This window comes from Protopterus annectens, chromosome 2.part0 (assembly GCF_019279795.1).
Source record: "Protopterus annectens isolate FY-2018-M chromosome 2.part0, PAN1.0, whole genome shotgun sequence".
Classification (NCBI taxonomy): Eukaryota; Metazoa; Chordata; order Ceratodontiformes; family Protopteridae; genus Protopterus; species Protopterus annectens.
This window is the reverse complement of record NC_056728.1, coordinates 103372014-103390353: the sequence shown is the minus strand read 5'-3', so window position 1 is coordinate 103390353 and position 18340 is coordinate 103372014. Positions and strand designations below refer to the sequence as shown.

At 39.0% G+C, this 18340-nt stretch overlaps 2 protein-coding genes across 4 annotated transcripts in view; one reads left to right on the top strand and one right to left on the bottom strand.

Moving 5' to 3' along the window:
* Positions 1-4007, bottom strand: part of CFAP410 (cilia and flagella associated protein 410) — a 482231-nt gene extending 478224 nt beyond the window's left edge. Inside the window, exon 1 of one of the 2 annotated variants that reach the window (XM_044060591.1) lies at positions 3205-4007. In XM_044060591.1, coding sequence (XP_043916526.1) covers positions 3205-3893 — 689 coding nt within the window. In that variant the 5' untranslated portion in view covers positions 3894-4007. The remainder of the gene's footprint in view (positions 1-3204) is intronic. The other variant, XM_044060590.1, reaches the window with a different exon arrangement.
* A 3899-nt stretch (positions 4008-7906) lies between these two features.
* LOC122792983 (cartilage-associated protein-like) lies at positions 7907-17667 on the top strand. Of its 2 annotated transcripts, none has more exons than XM_044060594.1 (2): positions 7907-8012; positions 14768-17667. In XM_044060594.1, the coding sequence occupies exon 2, from the start codon at positions 15093-15095 to the stop codon at positions 16269-16271; it is 1179 nt and encodes a 392-aa protein (XP_043916529.1). In that variant the 5' UTR covers positions 7907-8012; positions 14768-15092; the 3' UTR covers positions 16272-17667. The 2 variants fall into 2 exon arrangements, with proteins under 2 accessions (XP_043916529.1, XP_043916528.1); XM_044060593.1 differs by having other exon boundaries at positions 7908-8012; positions 14765-17667.
* The last annotated feature ends 673 nt before the right edge of the window (positions 17668-18340 follow it).

Below are 18340 nucleotides of genomic sequence, written 5' to 3'. Positions count from 1 at the left end.
AAACTGAATCTGAATGATGAATGTGTCTTGAATGGAAGCTACAGTTGGTAGTGCATGCCTGAAAACCCAGGCATGCTATGTAATCTGTCCCATGTGAGCAGTGGATTAACAAGGCACTCTTACACAAGGATAACTGGAAAACTGTGCACAACACTAAATCAAGACTATAAAAGCAATTATGATGCGAGTATGTGTAACTGATAAATCCTACAGCAGTGTCTATATAACACTTAATATGCCCTTCCCACTCACTGTGTTAATGGGAGACCAACCCGTCTTACCTAGCCCATATGAGAACTAGCAAGGGGCTTGAACAAATCTGTTCTACGGGTAACCTTTTGGTTTGTTAATTAGGAAACCCTTTCCTGCCCCCCCCCCCCAAAAAAAGTATGTTTAACCATAAACCTGTCCTACATACTTAAACTTACCCTAGCCATTTCCCAAAGAGTAACAGTCAAGAAGCAGTAAAATGGCAAAATTATTTTTCTTCCCTCCCTCCTGTCACCCTGGGCATCCCCCAAGGATCCATTCTTAGACCTGTTCTTTTCAACATATTCACCAACCAACTTGCCACTCTAGTCCAGTATGCTGATGACTCCACTTTAATCTGTTTTGCCCCATCACTCTCTCAACTCCAGAAACTGACACAAGAATCGTTTACCGCTATTGAAACCTGGTTAGCCAACTCTCAACTAATACTTAACCCCAAAAAAAGCACAGCTAATGATATTCTATCCCACCACAGCCTTAGATCCCATACCTCCATTCACTACATTCTCATCTAATAACACCCCTATCACACCTGTCCAACACACCAAACTACTAAGAGTTATCATAGACTACAACATGAAATTTGACATGCACGTTGTACAGACAAAAAAAGTCCATAAAAAACTTGGAACCCTATATATATATATGCAAAATGTACCTTACCAATTACAGTAAAGCTAACATCGCAAGAACTCACATATTATCCACCCTTCTCTATGCCTCCCCCGTACCCATCAACTTAAACAAAGCAGACTTGAACAAACTAAACACTTGCAACAATAAAATAGCTAAATTTGCAACTGACCCACCCTTCAGAACACATCACTGTCTAGCAATCAAGCAACTATCCTGGCTAGAATTACCCAAGCAGCCTACATATAACCAGTTTACAATAGCCCACCAAATTCTATATTATCCCAACAGAGTTCCTGCACTACAAGGTCTACTTAATATTTATTCTAACAAATGCCTACTAGGGTCCACCAACAAAGCACTGGTCTACATAGCCAAAAGCAACAATAATTCTGGGAACTCCTTGTATTCCACTTCTGTTGCAAAAGCATGGACTTCCATTTCTGTAGATATTAGGACTAAAGACAACAAAAAGAATTTAAAAAAATTCCTCCAGTCCCATTTAAATAGATCTTGGATATGTAATTGCTCAGACCCTGTGCAGCCTCACTTAATGATCTTACTTGTATCTGCTATTAAAGTTCACAACAGTTCCTTTCTATGCTCTTAATTAATCAATGTGTTTTTACTGTATCAGCCACTGATGCATTATAACTGTAGTGTTTATTTTAACGCAATGTATTTCTTATAGTAAATTTATTTTATGCTCCTTTCTTGACCTTGTTACTGTAACATGTGTTTTGTATTCACTGTACTAATCCTTATGGAGCTTTTCTCCCCAGGCATCCACTGAAAATGGGATTCATGCCCAGTCAGACTCTCCCAGTAAGCAAAGGTAAAATAAATTTACACCCTCAACCATCTCTGCTACAACAGCACTGCCCAGGAAGTTAATGTACAAGTGACTGAGCAATAACAAGCAAACGACATGTTAAACTGTTTAGAGAGGAATTAAAGAAAATCACCCTTCGAGATGACTGAGTGGAAAGGAATAAATCAAGGCAAATACATGCTATTTGACCATAGGACCTTCAGGAAAGTCAAAAGCTGTAGAAGTGACAAAAGCAACATTTGCTGCAAGTACAAGATAGCCAAGAAACCAAAACAAATATGGAAGGAATAAAACAAAGAGCAACATAGGCTGTCCAAGTAGTCAGCAACATTAAAACTGAAAAAAAATACATATATATATATATATATATATATATATATTATATGCACACTGCATACAGTGAAACACCAAACTGTATTTGCTATGTAAACAATGCCAGCAAAATGCTGCAACCAAGCATGAGCAGACTACACAGTAAGAGCACACATGCACAAACAGCACCATATACAACATATCAGCAGGAAATCTACAGTCAACAGAATAACACACCAGCAGCCAAAGTCATCCAGCAAAACTAGAGAAACCAAACTAGCAAGCACAAAAGACTAAAAGTCAATGTTTTAAGAAATAAAGCAATGCTGCCACATGTTTACAAACAAAATCAATAATCACCCAAGAACACGCAGTAAGTGCCTGAACTTTAAAATGTCCACAAGTCTAGCAACTAAACTACTGAGCCACACATCGAGAAGCACAGCAAACACTAGTAGTTCAAACAAATCTACTGTATGAACATCATGAAGCACAAGACCACAAACAAAATTCCCTACAGAGAATATCCATTACAGATGCAAGTGGCCACTAGAAATCTGACAATTAAAGAAAGTAGGTGACACATCTTGGGTATTCCCACACAGTGTATGTTTCCCAATCTAACAAAATGCTATCAAGAAACTCTCCTGATAGTGCCATTGCCTACTCTTCACCTTTAACGCTGTTCTGCTCAAATGAGGTAACAGACAACACAGCGAACATATCTATATGACATAATATAAACAGGGACTGCAATCAATACCACCATCCCTCAGTGCCAGCTTGGGTACATTGTAGGGACAAAATGGCAAGGGCAGCAATAGACCAGAAGTGTAGTGGGAAGGTTGGCAGCATAAATTTCCTATACTTATGCGTGCCATCCAAACATGTATGTACTGTCAAGGTATTGGAAGCAGCTTTTTGCAATGTGACAGCATGGTGCTGGCAAGTCAGTGTATGCAGCACAAACTTCTCTTCCCACCACCAGATAATCTGTGCCAGATAAAACAAAAAGACACATATCTGGGTTCCTGTATAATATAGTCCTGACCAAGTTTCACCAAAATCTCATCCATCAACACCAAGCGCAAACCAAATATCTCTTGTAAACCAGCTTAGATTTTGGGAATATTAAGATACAGATCAAAATACCATACCTGGCTGTATCTTGGGGTCCTAAACATCCTTGTGTACAATTGACATGGCTTAGAGAACTGCAAGGCAGTGTCTGCAGATTGTCCTGTGGGGTGTGCATCGTGGAAGGGCTCTTGCAGCCTTCACATTCTCCTTGCCGTTGCATAAATCCACCAATACAAAGGGGAACATCCTCCACAGAGGTATCCCTAACACATGTGAAAGTCTTTGCCTTGGCCACACGCCCATTCCTCCTCCGGCGTCGTATCACTTGCTTCAGTGCCCGCTTACTAGGCATATGCTGTACAGCTTCCTGTGATGCCCTTTTGCAACACCTTTGGATGACTACGGCAGGTATGTCCTTCGTAGCAGCCGCCTCCTCCTTAATGCCCGCTACCAGCTGTGCAGTCTCCACTTCTGCAACACTGGGAGCATGATGATGACAGGTACTACAGAGCAGTTTTTCACCAGTGGCAGTTCCAATCGTAATAGCCCTTCCTTTGCATCTGGTGGTCCTCTTCTGGACACAGCTCCAGTAGCTTCTTCCCCGTGCTTGCCGCTCCCGATGGAAACGGTATCCATCAAGTATCAGCATGGGTTTGTCTCGCTGGGACGGCACTGTCGTATAATGCGCACCTATGCTGCCCGGGGGCACATCTTTCACGCTGCTCCTAGTGGTTGCCACCGTTTCCTTTCTACGGTGGGTCGCCATTTTTCCCTGTGGTAGCCCCAGCAGCCCTGTAACCGCTACCGAACCCGAATCTGCGTTTTCCCCCCCTACGAGGTGGTGCGTCACTTCGTCGAATATTACTTTCGGGAAGTGACCCACACACTCACAGCCCGGAACTAGCGACTTTTCGTGCAGTACCAACTCGACGAGTTTTCCTGTGAGGAATAATGGACGCAGTGGTTGCGCTTTTGCGGTCTATGAGATATAAAATTACAAGGAGCAGGACACTGACCCGAAAATTAACAAAAGATGCCCCAACAGGGATGTCTGCAAACATGCATAGTTATCTAGTGGGCAAGGTTTAGTAAATGAATACAGGAAAAGTCAAGTGACAGTCGCATAGTTGTCAACATTTTAACGCCAGAATTGACCAAGGCAAGCTACGGACACGTTTTCAATGCTGTTAATAATTAACTTAAAACGGAGAAAGAAACAAGATGCGAATTTAGGGTTACCACCTGTCCCACTTTGCGAGGGACAGTCCTTCTCTGGGCAGTTATGCCCTGACAAAAAATTGTAAAAATGGCAAATGTCCTGAGATTTTAGGACAAAATTATTTCCTATATTTTATGTAATAGTTTCATAAAACAGTTATTCTGTATCTAAAATACACAAATGTTATAAGAAACAGAATAAGCAGCTAAAATGCTACAATAATAAGATTTTATTTAGGCAAAAAAGTTAAGTTCTAACCATTGTACTGACCGTGGGTATGTGTCGGCATGTAAAATCTGATGTTTGTACCAGAAATGTCCCACTTTGGCCATTTGAAAAGGTGGCAACCCTATGCGAATTAGAATGTATTTTCCGAAGTAAACGAAACCTGTTTAACTATCCCTGATTTTGACTCAAATGTAAGCCAAGTTCCTCTTAATCCCTCCTAAAATTTGTGGGTTTTGGGACAGAAAATGTGGTGAATTGCATTTTTACTTAAGGAAATTTCAATTAACGCACATTCTGTTATTCTCGATGTCTCAGGCTAATAGTACTAATATTTTACCCTTGGTTTGGATTAATAGCATGCATTTTCTAAGGAAAATAAAGCCCAAGCTTTACTCATTACCGTTAATCAGTTACCATTATGCGCTCTTTTGCGCAGGAGCACTTTTTTGTTAGGAGAGACACGGCAACGTTTTGACCCAAAATCAGGGATATCAATGAAAATCAGAGATAGCTGATAGATATGATTTGGCACAATCCAGATGTCTGGACACAGTAACAAATACCATAAATAACTTGCTGTTCTTTGGTAAATCTATTACACATCCATAGATTCAAGTGGCACCTGAAAATGGACATGTATGAGCTTTGTTTTACATGGATGTTGAATCTGTTCCAGGGCAGTGGTGTTCTCTTGGAGATAATACTTCTCCCTCCAACTCATTCTATTGATGTTGCAGAAGAAGTTTACATCCCTAGACAGAGTATTTATGATGCCATTTGATTTGCTGATGTGCGGTAGGACCGGTCCATCAGTATTTGGTCAGAAGTTGCTTAGCTGTGTGTAAGATACCAAGTATAGTGACAGGGCTTTGAGTCGATCCATGTAGGGCATGTCTTTTATGCCTTGTATCCATTTAGTAAGGTATCTCTGTGGACGCCCCAGTTTTTGCATGCGTCTGGACAGAATGATACATGCCAAGGCTTCAGTGATTGCCTTAATGACTCTGAGTACAGTGGGAAAATGACACCCTAGATCTAGACACAATAACTTTGTTTATAAGCTGTGCAATATAAAAGGGCTTTTGTACAACACTAGACGCATGTTGGTCAAAAGTTAGGTAATGGTCTACATAAGTTCCCAAATCCGGAACAACTGGGTCAACTCTTTCCCCAAAGAATAAGATTTTTTTTTGGCATTTAGCTTCAGTCTAAGATTCCAGCACCACACAAACCTGATATCGCAAGTTTGTTTCATCAACCTTTCATTTTCATAATCACATAACGTACCGTGCTTGTTATATGGGATACATTTATATCCCTTCATGTGAGGTACTTTAATTGAGCCCTTCAGTTTTGCTTGTTTACTGATTTTTATTTTAGGTATAACTTCTTTTAGGTAGGATGTGGTTCCCCAACTGACCCTCGGCCTTACTGAGCCTAACATTTGCTGTAGCAGTAGCACCTTCCTCCCTGAGCTAGGATGTCAGTGAGCTGCTCAGCTCTGCTGCCCCCTTATTCTGACTCAAAATTTAGATCCGTCCCCCTAAACCCCTCCCTCCTAAAACTGGTGCCTTTTGGTGACATTGTGTAATTCAGTTAATGGGCATTGCCAATAAGTGGAATTACAGACTTCTCTTTTACTTTAGAAAATGTAAGTTAATGCATATTCTCTGGCTTAGTACTAGAAACGTACCTCACAAGATGCACAGTAGCAAGTCCCGCCCATCATCCAACAATCGGTGAAAGTAAAGCAATATTCATTCTAATGGCAGCATGAATATTAATTGCCTATTCGTAGTTCAGCCTTTTCTTCAAGGTAGTGTGACTGTGAGGTCGTTGGTATATTTAATTTGCGGGTATGTGGGGGGTGACTGGAGTCCCACACGGGGGTGCAGGAAAGCATACCCCTGCAGAACCGAAGGAAAAAATGAACTTACAAATATTCTCATAGACCACTCACCCGCCCCAGGTATGTCGCGATCAGACGTCAGGATCGTAGCTCCTCCCACACGACCAAGTGGACGTTTTTGTATTTAGGTTTTTATTAAGTTACCGACGGTCAAGTTTGGAAAAAAAGGATACCACACATTTCGTGCGATTTTTTATTTGTAGCAATTAGAAGACCCTGTTATTATCAAATTTTCGCTCTATCTTTTAACTATGAGTGTCTCTAATGACATGAAGCCCCTGCAGATGACCGGGACTGGGAAAGCTATAATAGTACTATCCAGTTATTGTTTACCAGTGAAGGAATATAGGCGCAGAGTGTACCGTGTTAAAGTTCCCCGCAATGTAATGCAGGCATCTAAGCATTTGCAGCTCCTTGACGTACAGCATTTTATCCATTCATACCCCAATTTCGGTCTGGGTGTTACATTGACCGTAATCCAAAGCCAGTGTTCACACAGCCGGGTGCCTAGCCCTGTCACGGTTCTTCATTACCACCCAGGTGCACTCACACCTATGGCCCATTTAGTGTCCAGTCCGTCTACTGCATGTCTTAGGAATGAGTAGTGATACATGAATGGTTGCGAAGTGAAATTTTGCGGATTTTCCTTAATTGATCAGCAGTAGGTTTGCCACCTTGTAGAAACGTAAGATTTTGGAATATATGGCTAGGCTTAAAACATCAGTTGTGGTCGTTAGCCTAGTAAACCTATATGAACGAACAAAACATACTACCGGCCATTGTAAAGAACAGAATTTATTATTTTTTTTTACCAAAAAGGCTTACTCTTGTAGCACTTGCGTGTTGTGCTACTTCTTACAACATTTAGATGTTTCATACACAAAATAACTGTTTTATGCACTTATAAAAGAAATCTTGGGAAATATTTTTCCTAAATTTGCAGCATATTTGCCAGTTTTTACCCGCTGGATACAACTGTCCAAAGAATGACAGGCTATATCCTCAAGCAGCATTTGCACCAGTTCAATTGTCGTAGGTTGCAACTTTTGCAAACTGTAGTCCTTAGACTTTGAATCGAGTTAAGGAGGTGCAGTGACCTGGCATCAATTCCGCAGAATTCACTGTGGTACAATTTTTATTCCTTCTGTAGAGGGACGTCATTGCATTTGTGCGTAACCAGATGCCCGCTCGGTCGAGGATAGACTGTTCACTACAAAAGGGCTAAGCTAGTCTAGTCTATTACTTCAAATATTGCCCTTTTCACAGCTAGAATTTAGCTTTCTGGCAGCTAGCTGGTTACTGTGAACGGTATTTATGTTTTTAATTTGCAGTTGAAAGTTGTGATCTGCGTCAAAGCATCCAATCAGTGGTGGTTCTGCCCTGTGATGTCACTGCCACTCTCCCCTTCTAAAATGAGAGATGTGTCGTCTCGCGCCCCCTATAGTTGTGTGCCCGAGACCAGACGTAGACATCGCTATTTCTACTATTTCATTTTCCCTTCTACGTGGCGGGTGTTGTCAGAGGATGAGGTGAGTTAAAGTCTAGGCCTGTTCTGCATGTGACAAACAAATCATTTTACTTATTTGGTTGTGTGCGTTTGTTAACAAAATCAGGGATATCTGAACCATCTGAACAAAATCTTGTTGCCAGTATCTGCAATGATTGACAAGTTTGTTTAATGCCTAAAACAGCTTTATTTTTTTTTGGGGGGGGGGGGGGGGACGCTAAAATAGTTAGTACTTCCACTTCACTGGCTTGTTTTTTTGCCAAAGTTAGTTATTGTTACTCTGCAAAGTGCGGTAATACGTGTCGTCATTTTCAGGAGAAAGAAAGATGTTAAATGAAGAGTATTCAGATATCTTCAGCACTGTCTTGTCTTTCCTCACACACGTCTGTACTGGAAAAGGACAGATATATACGTGTAAAGCGTAGCCTTATAAAGCAATTTGCTGTTCTTAAATTGTTCTGTTTTCTGGACTAACACTGATGAATGTTTTCTTTCTCCAATCCTTAGTAAAATTTAATTCAGTGAGAGAAGTATGGTTGCCACCTTTCCAAATGCCCAAAAGTGGGACATTTTTTTGTAGAAACATGAGATTTTGAAGGACAAAACATATACACAGTGAGTGCAAAGGACATAACTTCACTTTTTTTTGCCAAAATAACGGTTTATTCTTATAAAATTTGAGTTGCTTATGCTATTTCTTATAAAATTTAGAAGTTTCCGATACAAAACAACTGTTTTATGCAACTATTAAAGAAAACATAGGAGATATTTTTTGTGCTAAAATCTCAGGACGTTTGCCATTTATTTAATTTTTTTTGCAGGACACAAGTGCCCAAAGAGGGACTGTCCCTCGCAAAGAGGGACAGGTTGTAACCCTAGAAGCTTAATGTTGAAAGCAAACATGCAATTTCAGCAATCCTAATAATCCAGAAAGCAAAGCTGGTTACTCTGGAAGGGACATTCGCTTCACAGGGAGCCTGTGCAAAGCCGAGCCTCACCCCATAGATCATGTAGCTTGCAAGGTATTACACATACTATATGTTGGATAAATTCATATTTTTCGTACTAAAATGATAGGAGACGTATCTTTCTCTGTATTTTATTTTTTTAACTTCATTTACTGCCTGTAGCTATGTGATTCTGCTATGACTACTTGTCCTGTAACCTGCACTTCATTGGAAGCTGTGATATTGCAGGACATCTAATGTCTCACACATGTTAAACCCAGAGACAGTAGTACTGCACAAAGTATATTGTAAAAGCAGCAACTACATAGACCAACATTGATCAGAAAAAAAGGTGGATAGAGCTGGTAACCCTGATCGCCGGCTTCATGACCATAGAGCTAGTTTAACCACTGAAGGAGAAGTGAGCACTACTAGCATGCAGATGTTCTTCCAACAATGTTCTAGTTGGTATTTCCTAAATGCAGTATTGATTTCAGCTGCACCTTTCTGTTACAAGTTTATTTGCTGTGCTGTTGCATATATCAATATTTACATACAATGCCCGTTTGATTCTGGTAGATTGTGTAGTATAGTGGTAGCTTGTTTGCTTTGAAGTGGACATGGATGTATCCTACACGTGTATCACTATTCGTGTGCTGCTAGTGCCATATTTGTCTGTGCTAATTTGTTAAGGGGTTACTGTATTTTATGGCTTCTGTAAATTCCTAATCTATGCAGTCTGGCAGTGTTTCTGTCACACTGCTATATTTGCTTATACTAGCCTGTTGTGATATGTGTGTGTATGTATGCATACATACGTGCTTGTTTGTGTAAGATATATGTATTGGGTACTGATTGCTCAGTTGAATTGTTGCCATCAGCAAGCAGTTTGTATGATAATTTAGAATCTTGAATGATCAACACTAATGTGAATATGTGGACATTTCTGAAGTATTTGCCTGCATCCTTGTTAGCACTTTGTCTCCAGCCTTTTCAGTGTTACAAGGTTTTCGCATGATATGTTTCATGATTCCTATGTTTGCGTATAGCCCTTTTACCTTCTCCAGACTGCTGAGGTCTCAGGGATGCTTTTGTATATTCAGTTATGTCCACATGTCACTGTAAGGATTATGTTAGCATTAAGCCTCTGTAGGTCTGCCCCCCCACGTCTTAGAACCCGTCCCTCAAAACATTTAAGAGTTGGGAAGAAAAATATTTGAAAGCACTGTACCAAAAATGTGGGACACAAGCTGCCTCACCTGTTTTGTTCCATTGAAGTTATTATTATTTTTTTTTTAAATCTTTTGTCTATCAAATATAGTGTGTGATGCTTGAAGACTGTACAAAATTTAAAAAAATCTCAGAAACAGTTGTAATGTATTCAGCACTGTGCAGGAAGTGAATTCTATAGGGTGGAATGCAAATGACTGGCTTCCCAGTAAATCGAGATGCGTCATGGGGATCGCTTATAACTCTCTGTTCCAGCTGAAAAAGAATCCAAACTGGGAAATAGGACACCAGAAATTCTTAAAAACAGGTAGCACTCAAGGTTGACGAGTTCCAGTGAGTTAACATCAAGACTTAAAGGCTTATCTTGCCACCACTAGCTACTAGTAGAAGAACTGGACCTCTTGGGCAACATGGTCTTAATGAGATATTCCATTCAACATCTTGGCCACTGAGTCCCAATCTCCTGTTGGAGGTTGCACAGGTCAGCATTTGAGAGCACAAGCTTCCTAAAATGGAAATAGAAAGACTAGGCAGCAGTGAACACGTTGCTGAAGTATGCAACCTGATTTCATAGTCTGCTCATTAACTCCAGCCTATTTCCTGTCCCATAAAAATATGCAAGGAAAGTTGTGGAGCAGTAGAATGAATAGTCATATGCAGAACCACAGCCTTGAAGTAGCCACTGGATTAAGCTTCAAATGGCTGCTGTTAATTATCCAGTAGAGAGAGGATTCCAAACAGTCCTACATGGTGATAAACTCGAGCCTAACCTAGTAGTACAGCAAAATGGCGGCGATGTTATACCCCAGCCATCTTTTGTTTAATGTTTCCCAGTAGAAGCGTGATGTAGTAAATAACAAGTACGTGAAGACTAGGCTGCATAGGTCCCTACAGTACAATGAGCAACCATAGTTACTTAAACATTTATTTATTATTTTTATTTATTTGGCATCTGTTGACCGTGAAAGTCCGACTGGGTCAGGAACCCATTTTCAGTGGAGGCCCAGGGAGAAAAGCTCCACAAATTAGTACAATTAATAACATATATGGAAGAACATTTGACAAAACATAAGTACAATGGTCATTTGACTTATATTTACATTAGAGAGATAAAAAGTAAATATTTTGACTTGAAATACAAAGTAAAACATTTTTTTACATATTCATTTGAGAATTACAAAGAAATAATTTCTCTAAATCTTGTCATCACAATAAACATGCTGGAGGGATAGGTTCCTCACCCAGAGACTCTCCAGACTCTGGAATAGACTGCCCATACATGTCAAGCAGAGCACCTCTTTGGCCATCTTCAAAAGGAACCTTGATGATTGGATGGGTGAAAGGAAATTCATCCCAGGGGTCACGTCAGTTGCCCTGCTAGACAAGTGTCCAGGAAAGTAAATAGTGTGGGAAGAAATAGCCAGGGAATTGTTATGGCTAGGCTTGTATAGGCCCTAGGGCCGATAGTCTAGTACCAACCTATGAACTAGTGTAGCTAGCAAGATTATTTAATTTACATGCAGGTGAATAGTTTGCAGAGTTACAAGGTAGCTTGGATAGCATAAAAGCAGTTAGGTTCCATATATGCTACCACAAATACGAACGAACCAAGCCAGTAAAACAGCAAAATCCAAGACAGTAAACCCAAGCAGATCCACATAGTGCAGTTGTTAAAATAATTTTAATACTCAAATCACAATGCAGTAAAAGGCTCTACACAAAGCCACACACAATCAATGTTAAGCGTGCTTTCACCTCGTATAATACAAAGCTTCATCAGAACTGAAAATCAATTCATTCAGGTGTATTAAATAATCACATAGTTAACTGAGCAATCATTTCTTAAAGAACCCATCAATCCCCTTAAATACCATGTTTAAATATGTTTGTGTTCAAAGTTCATACAACTTTAAAAATAATTAATTCAACATCACCATAATTTTTGTTATTCCTGTGTTAAACCGAATAAATAAATCTGTACATAATAAATAACCCCCTGCTAAAAAAACTATTAAAATAATGAGAAATATTAAATGCTGTGATAATTTCAAAACTTTACAATACAGTCATAGCTTAGCTTGTCTTAATTTCAGGACACTATTAATACTTATACAGTCATTGAGGCCAGGAAATCTGCCTGCATCAGTCTTTAACTGCCAGAATAACTCCCTAAATTCAACCCTGGACTCCTAGTTACCACCACGGGGGTCAGTGACTACCTGTTCCACTACTGCAAATCTAATATTCATATTTTTACAAACTAAAGAATGCCTATAAAAGGCATTTGATTCCTTGCCTTAGTAATTTCGTAAAGATGTTCATATATCCTCTTCCTAAGGGGGTACGTACAGTTTTTCCAATGTAAAAACTGTTACAAACTCTACAAATTCCTATGTATATTAACCCTTTTGTACCACATTAGAGGCTGGCATCCTAATACCTCTAGAGGAAATCCATACATCACTGCCTTCAAGAATAAACTCACATTGATGGCAGGCACCACATTTAAATGTACTTCTTGACCATATATGCTACACAACCTTGTGAAGTAATTGAGCATCCGAGATTTGCACTAGAAACCCATCTCAGACTATGCATGCAATTTTGTCTGTGAATATAAAATATGTACCATGACTTTAAATGAAAACCATCAGATTTCAGGCATTGTTATTAATAAGCTTTACTGTTTCAAGGAATAAGGGAAACACGATGAACAGCCATATGCAGCAATATTTTCAGTTGTTTTGTATGTAATGTAAATTATATTCCCATTAGACTTTAATATAAACCTATTATTACTTGTTAGTATTTGGCTATAATAAATGCAAACTAAAAAAGACTACTGCTGCTTAGCTAGGGGCTTACTTGATGAATGAAGCCAGTTTGTCTGATCACATTTGCCTGAAGTCGTACGTCACTGAAACCCCAGCTGAATGATTGCCAGCAGTGCACAAGAAAAGGCACAGACAAGCACTTTTCATATACAAACTGTGTTAATATGAAGGAGGTTATTTTAGTGGGGTGGTGTCTTTGCACCCCCCCCCCATGTTGGGGTAATCACCTTTTACTAAAATGTAATAATTCAAAGACACAAGCTAGCCAAGCAAACTTCACAATACATATTCAGTTTTTCTGTATTTGGAAGGAAGACTGACTTTACAAAACAATGATCTTTAATACACGTGTATACCTATTATTACACCATCATAGTGATGTACAGATAAGCAAGGCATACTGCTTAACTCAAGGTTAATCTAATCTTCAGACGTGTAATTGAAGTGAAGGTACAGAGCCACAGCAAAGAATGTAATGGAATCCTAAGTGATAGATGTCTTTTCTTTTGCTAGTTATCCAAAGATATATTTCTAATATATGTAGTTTGGTGTATGTACTTCAAATTTAATTACGTATTTTAATATGTGCAATATAGATCAAAGGACAGGTGAATGGGGGAGTAGAAGCATCCAATCTTGGTGTAAAAATCAAACATGTTTGGCTACACCCTTGGTCAAGTGCATCTTTGGCTGTCTTGCTTTTAGAGGCCACAGAACTCCAGTCCCTACTGCTCTCAGTGCCAGCTATCTGTTTCAGGACATGAAACTGCAGGAATTGATAATGGGCAGTTTATTAAAACCCAGCTTAAAATTGATGAAACAGAGAATCTCTAGCAACTTCAATGTTATAGGTTTTAAACAACAAGAAAATGTGTCTAAGCCTTCCATATTCTCCGGCACTCTATATCTGATAGTAAATTCAACATTTCAGCAGTTAGTAAAGAAATGCCATTGAATGTTCAAGTAATTAAGTGACTCGTGCTGCTTCTTTAAATGGAAGAAAAGTGCTTTCATTGTCATTTTTTTGCATAAGTGGATAACTGTCAGGGTGACAGGAGGGGAGTTTAATCAGCCTATATTGATTATCGTCTGGAAGTTTGTGCATTTCATCATCCTCATTATTATTATTGTAACTGGATGCGACTCACACATCTCAAATGTCCTTAATTTGGCTTCACATGTCTTCTCAGCACCTCCTAAAATCTAGAAATTCTTTTAAGTTCTGATTAATAGTATCAGTATTTAAAATGTTTCTAATCTGGACCTTTTCCTCTACTACTTTTTGTGTTATTCTGGAGGCACAAGGTCAAGCTTCAACTATGTAGCATGTTTTAGTGTTACATCATGATTATATATAATTGCTGTAATTTGAGCACCACTGTACGAGTGTACGTTGTCTACACATGTGCTTCTTACTGTCCAGAGTTTTGCAGACTTGCCCCAAATGTGCCTCCTGTTTTTTGCCTCGTCATTCCTAAAATTGTTGATCCTCTGGTAAACCACTGAAGATTATAGTTATTAGATAATGTCAGGCATTGGAGTTTCACACTTCTTGTTTTTGTTCAGAAAATACATTTCATTGCAAAACTTCTTTTATTACATTTTTAAGTGAATTGGAGTGATTAAAAAAGTGTCTGATTTATGGGCCTTTGTACTTCATTTTTGATTGTCTGGAATTCTTTAGCAAACAAGTTGAGAGATGTGAGATAATTGTCTTTATTTGCGTGATAAGAGAATAATTTTATTTATTTTTTTTTTTTTAGTAGGTAACCAAATTTATCCTTGCAGACCTGTTTCATTCACATCTCTGACTAGAATGGGAAGGGAAAAATACAATACAACACAGTTAAACTCTACAGTCCAGGTACTTAGTTTGGATGAACTCTGTCCGTTCTGAAATATTGTAAATGTGTGCTGGAATGGAATGTGCATAGTATTCATGTACTGACCATTATGAATGACGGCAGTAGATAATCCAAGTGGATCCTTCCATCTGACTTTCCTTATCAGATCCAGTCTTATTTTGTGCACGTTGACAAGTACTGGGAAAGAGCAGACGTTTGGGAAACTGTAACTGAGCGAACCAGAAGTATGGATCCAGTGGCATTCCAAATTATTTTATTACTTTCTGGATTTTTTATTGTTAATGCACAGTATGAGTCCTACAATTTCCGAAGTTTTCCTCGGGATGAGCTCATGCCTTTGGAATCTGCCTATAAGCATGCTTTGGACCAGTACACTAAGGAAAATTGGCAGGAGTCTGTTACCTACCTGGAAGTAAGTCTCCGGCTTTATAAGCTCTTAAAGGACAGTGAGGCTTTCTGCAATCTAAATTGCAGTAAAGCCAAGTTGGAAAAGGAGGATGAGTTTTCAGAGTTTCCAGAGCTGCATGTGTTTGGGAATCTCGTAATGAGAGCCCACTGTCTCAAAAGGTGTAAGCAAGGGCTGCCTGCCTTCCGACAGTCCCAGCCCAGCAAGGAGACCCTGGCAGAATTTGAGAAGAGAGACCCCTATAAATACCTGCAGTTTGCATATTTCAAGTCTAACCAGTATTCAAAGGCGATAGCTGCAGCGCACACATTTTTGCTCAAACATCCAGGGGATGAAATGATGAAGAGGAACATGGCCTATTATAATAGCCTGCCTGAGGCTGAAGAGTATTTAAAAGACCTAGAGACAAAAACATATGAGACATTGTTTGTCCGAGCCGTTAGAGCATACAATGGAGACAATTACAGAACTTCAATCTCGGACATGGAACTCGCATTACCAGACTACTTCAAGACCTATGATGAATGCGTTGCAGGCTGTGAAGGGTCCCGGGAGATCACTGAGTTTAAGGATTTCTATCCTTCAGTTGCTGATCACTACATAGAAACTTTGGAGTGCAAACTGAAGTGTGAAATGGAGCTAACACCTGTAGTTGGAGGTTATGTTGTAGAAAAATTTGTGGCAACTATGTATCATTATTTGCAGTTTGCGTATTATAAATTGAATGATTTAAAGAATGCAGTTCCCTGTGTTGCAAGCTACTTCCTTTTTGATGAAAATGATGCAGTAATGAAACAAAACATGGTCTATTATCAGTATCACAGAGAGAAATTGGGGTTAACAGATGCTGACTTCCAGCCCAGACCTGAAGCTGTTCGGTACTTTAACCAGACCACACTTCAGTTGCAGATGTATGAGTTTGCCAAGTCACATTTAATGGATGATGATGAAATGGAAGTTGTGGAGTATATTGATGAACTTTTGGAGATGCAACAGTAAAGATTGTTTGGGGACATTCAAAGAGCTCTTACCTTTATAAGAAACATTTTGGTTGTTCTCTGGTATAAAGGATGCTGCATTCCCCAAAATAAATGGGAATTATTGGAATACATGTTGGATTTGCAGAAATGTTAATTTCTTTGCCATCCAAAGTGCATTGTGTAAGGGAATCTTTGTGGTGCTGTATTTGATCAGTTGACATTGCTGTTAGTTTGAATCTCCACAAACAGCTGGCAGAGAGGCAGATGTCATAACACCTTTTTTTCCAGAGTCTAATGTAAGTGCTACACTGCACCTTTAAAGGCCAACATCGTCCATCCCTAAGTTATTTTTTGGTAGAAGAGTTTTCTGTTAATTTGTCAGCGGCATACATCATTCATTGATTGTTGGTTGCATAGTGCCCACCCAATATCTGTAATAATTTTGGATATAAAATACCAGAAACCTGTTAAAAATTAAACATGTTTTTCCTTCAATTCCAAAATGTAATTGATTCAATAAAGGCATTAAACATGTCGCCATACAATTGTCTCAAAATGCCACTGATGTGAAATTGTAAATACAGTTAGCCATAGATAATTTGAGCAGTTCAATAACATACTGGATACAAATGTTAGTATTTTCCAAAATAATTTGAGTTGTTTTTCAGAGAAACTCAGGGTTCCCTTTGGTATACTTTAGTAGATTGTTACATATTTTGCAGTTTATATGGTACTACAAAAATAGTTAATAGATATTTTGAAAAACAGTAGAGTTTGTATAATTAGTATAGTTTTCTTTTATATATCTTGAGTATTTTTATTACATGGTTAAGTCAACCATACCCTACTTACTGGTTTAGTAGGAGTTATAGGCTTTTCTCAGGTAGTACACGCTGCACAATAGTTGATAAACAGTTGGTGAAACTGATGAGTAGCTTTAAGTGTAATGTGTACCTCCTATGGCAGTCCAGCAGTGCAGAATTATAAAAATGTGCTGTATGTGTTTGGGGGTGTTAAGTAATGTATTTATTTGTTAATCAGGTAAGTTGACTATGTTCAAGTGCCTCTTTTAGTCAGGCCCTGGGAGTGCTGACTGGTTGAATTAACTTGTTCTTAACCTGGAAACCGAGCAGTCAGACCCTACTCACTCGTTACTTTAATTTTTTATGACAAATTAAAAGGCAAAGTAGTGAGCAATTAAGTCCTGAATTCAGTTACTGGATGTACTGTGAGAGGGGGACACTAAGTTGTGCAGAATGTTTTCCTAAGTAATTACTGCCAGAAATGTTCTGCAGTATCAATGCTATCTTTAGAGTTGTGGTCTGCTGTAGTTTTGAATGATAGTGGTTTATGGTTATGTTATTGTTAAAATGTAAAGCACTGATCTGTGAAGTAAAGTAGCTGCAAATAACGGACATGCAGAGATAAGCATCGCAAGTTGTGTTAATTTTTTTTTTTTTTTTACAGTTTAAATAAATTTTTTGTTTCTGAACTAAAAAGGAATGTGCTGTCTGTCATGTGAGGGAAAACGTTTTGAAATGATGTGCCTTTCTAATGTCGCATTTTGTCCCTTTTACAGGGCCTCCATGCTACTTCAAATCGTACACATTCACACACTGAGTACTATCTCAATCCCAAATACATAAACCCATTTTTATATAAAGAAAATGAAATGGCTTTCACTGATGTAGGAGTTTGTGTGTGTGTCTATTTAAGTTCAGTGACCATTTTTGTAGACAAATTGCTTGTGGTTCAAAACACTTAATAGAAAACAGCAAAAATCACAATGTGCTTGAATGTCTACAGTTTTATAAGGGATGCAGTTTTATGGTGCCTGCTGTAAACTTCATGAAACAGTGTATTTTCTGATGTTCATGTATTTGTCAAATACTGAGGTGGTGCTGCGGTAGCGTTGGCGCATCACAGTAAGACGTCCTGTTCGATTCTCAGCTAGAGCATCTTCTGTGTGGAGACATGAGTGAATGGGCGTACCTTCGTTGAAGGTTGTGCGTTTGGGCCTGCAATTCTGCACGTAAAAATACTGCCAATCATTAGCGGACCGGAGTTCCACTGTGGCGACCCCTAACC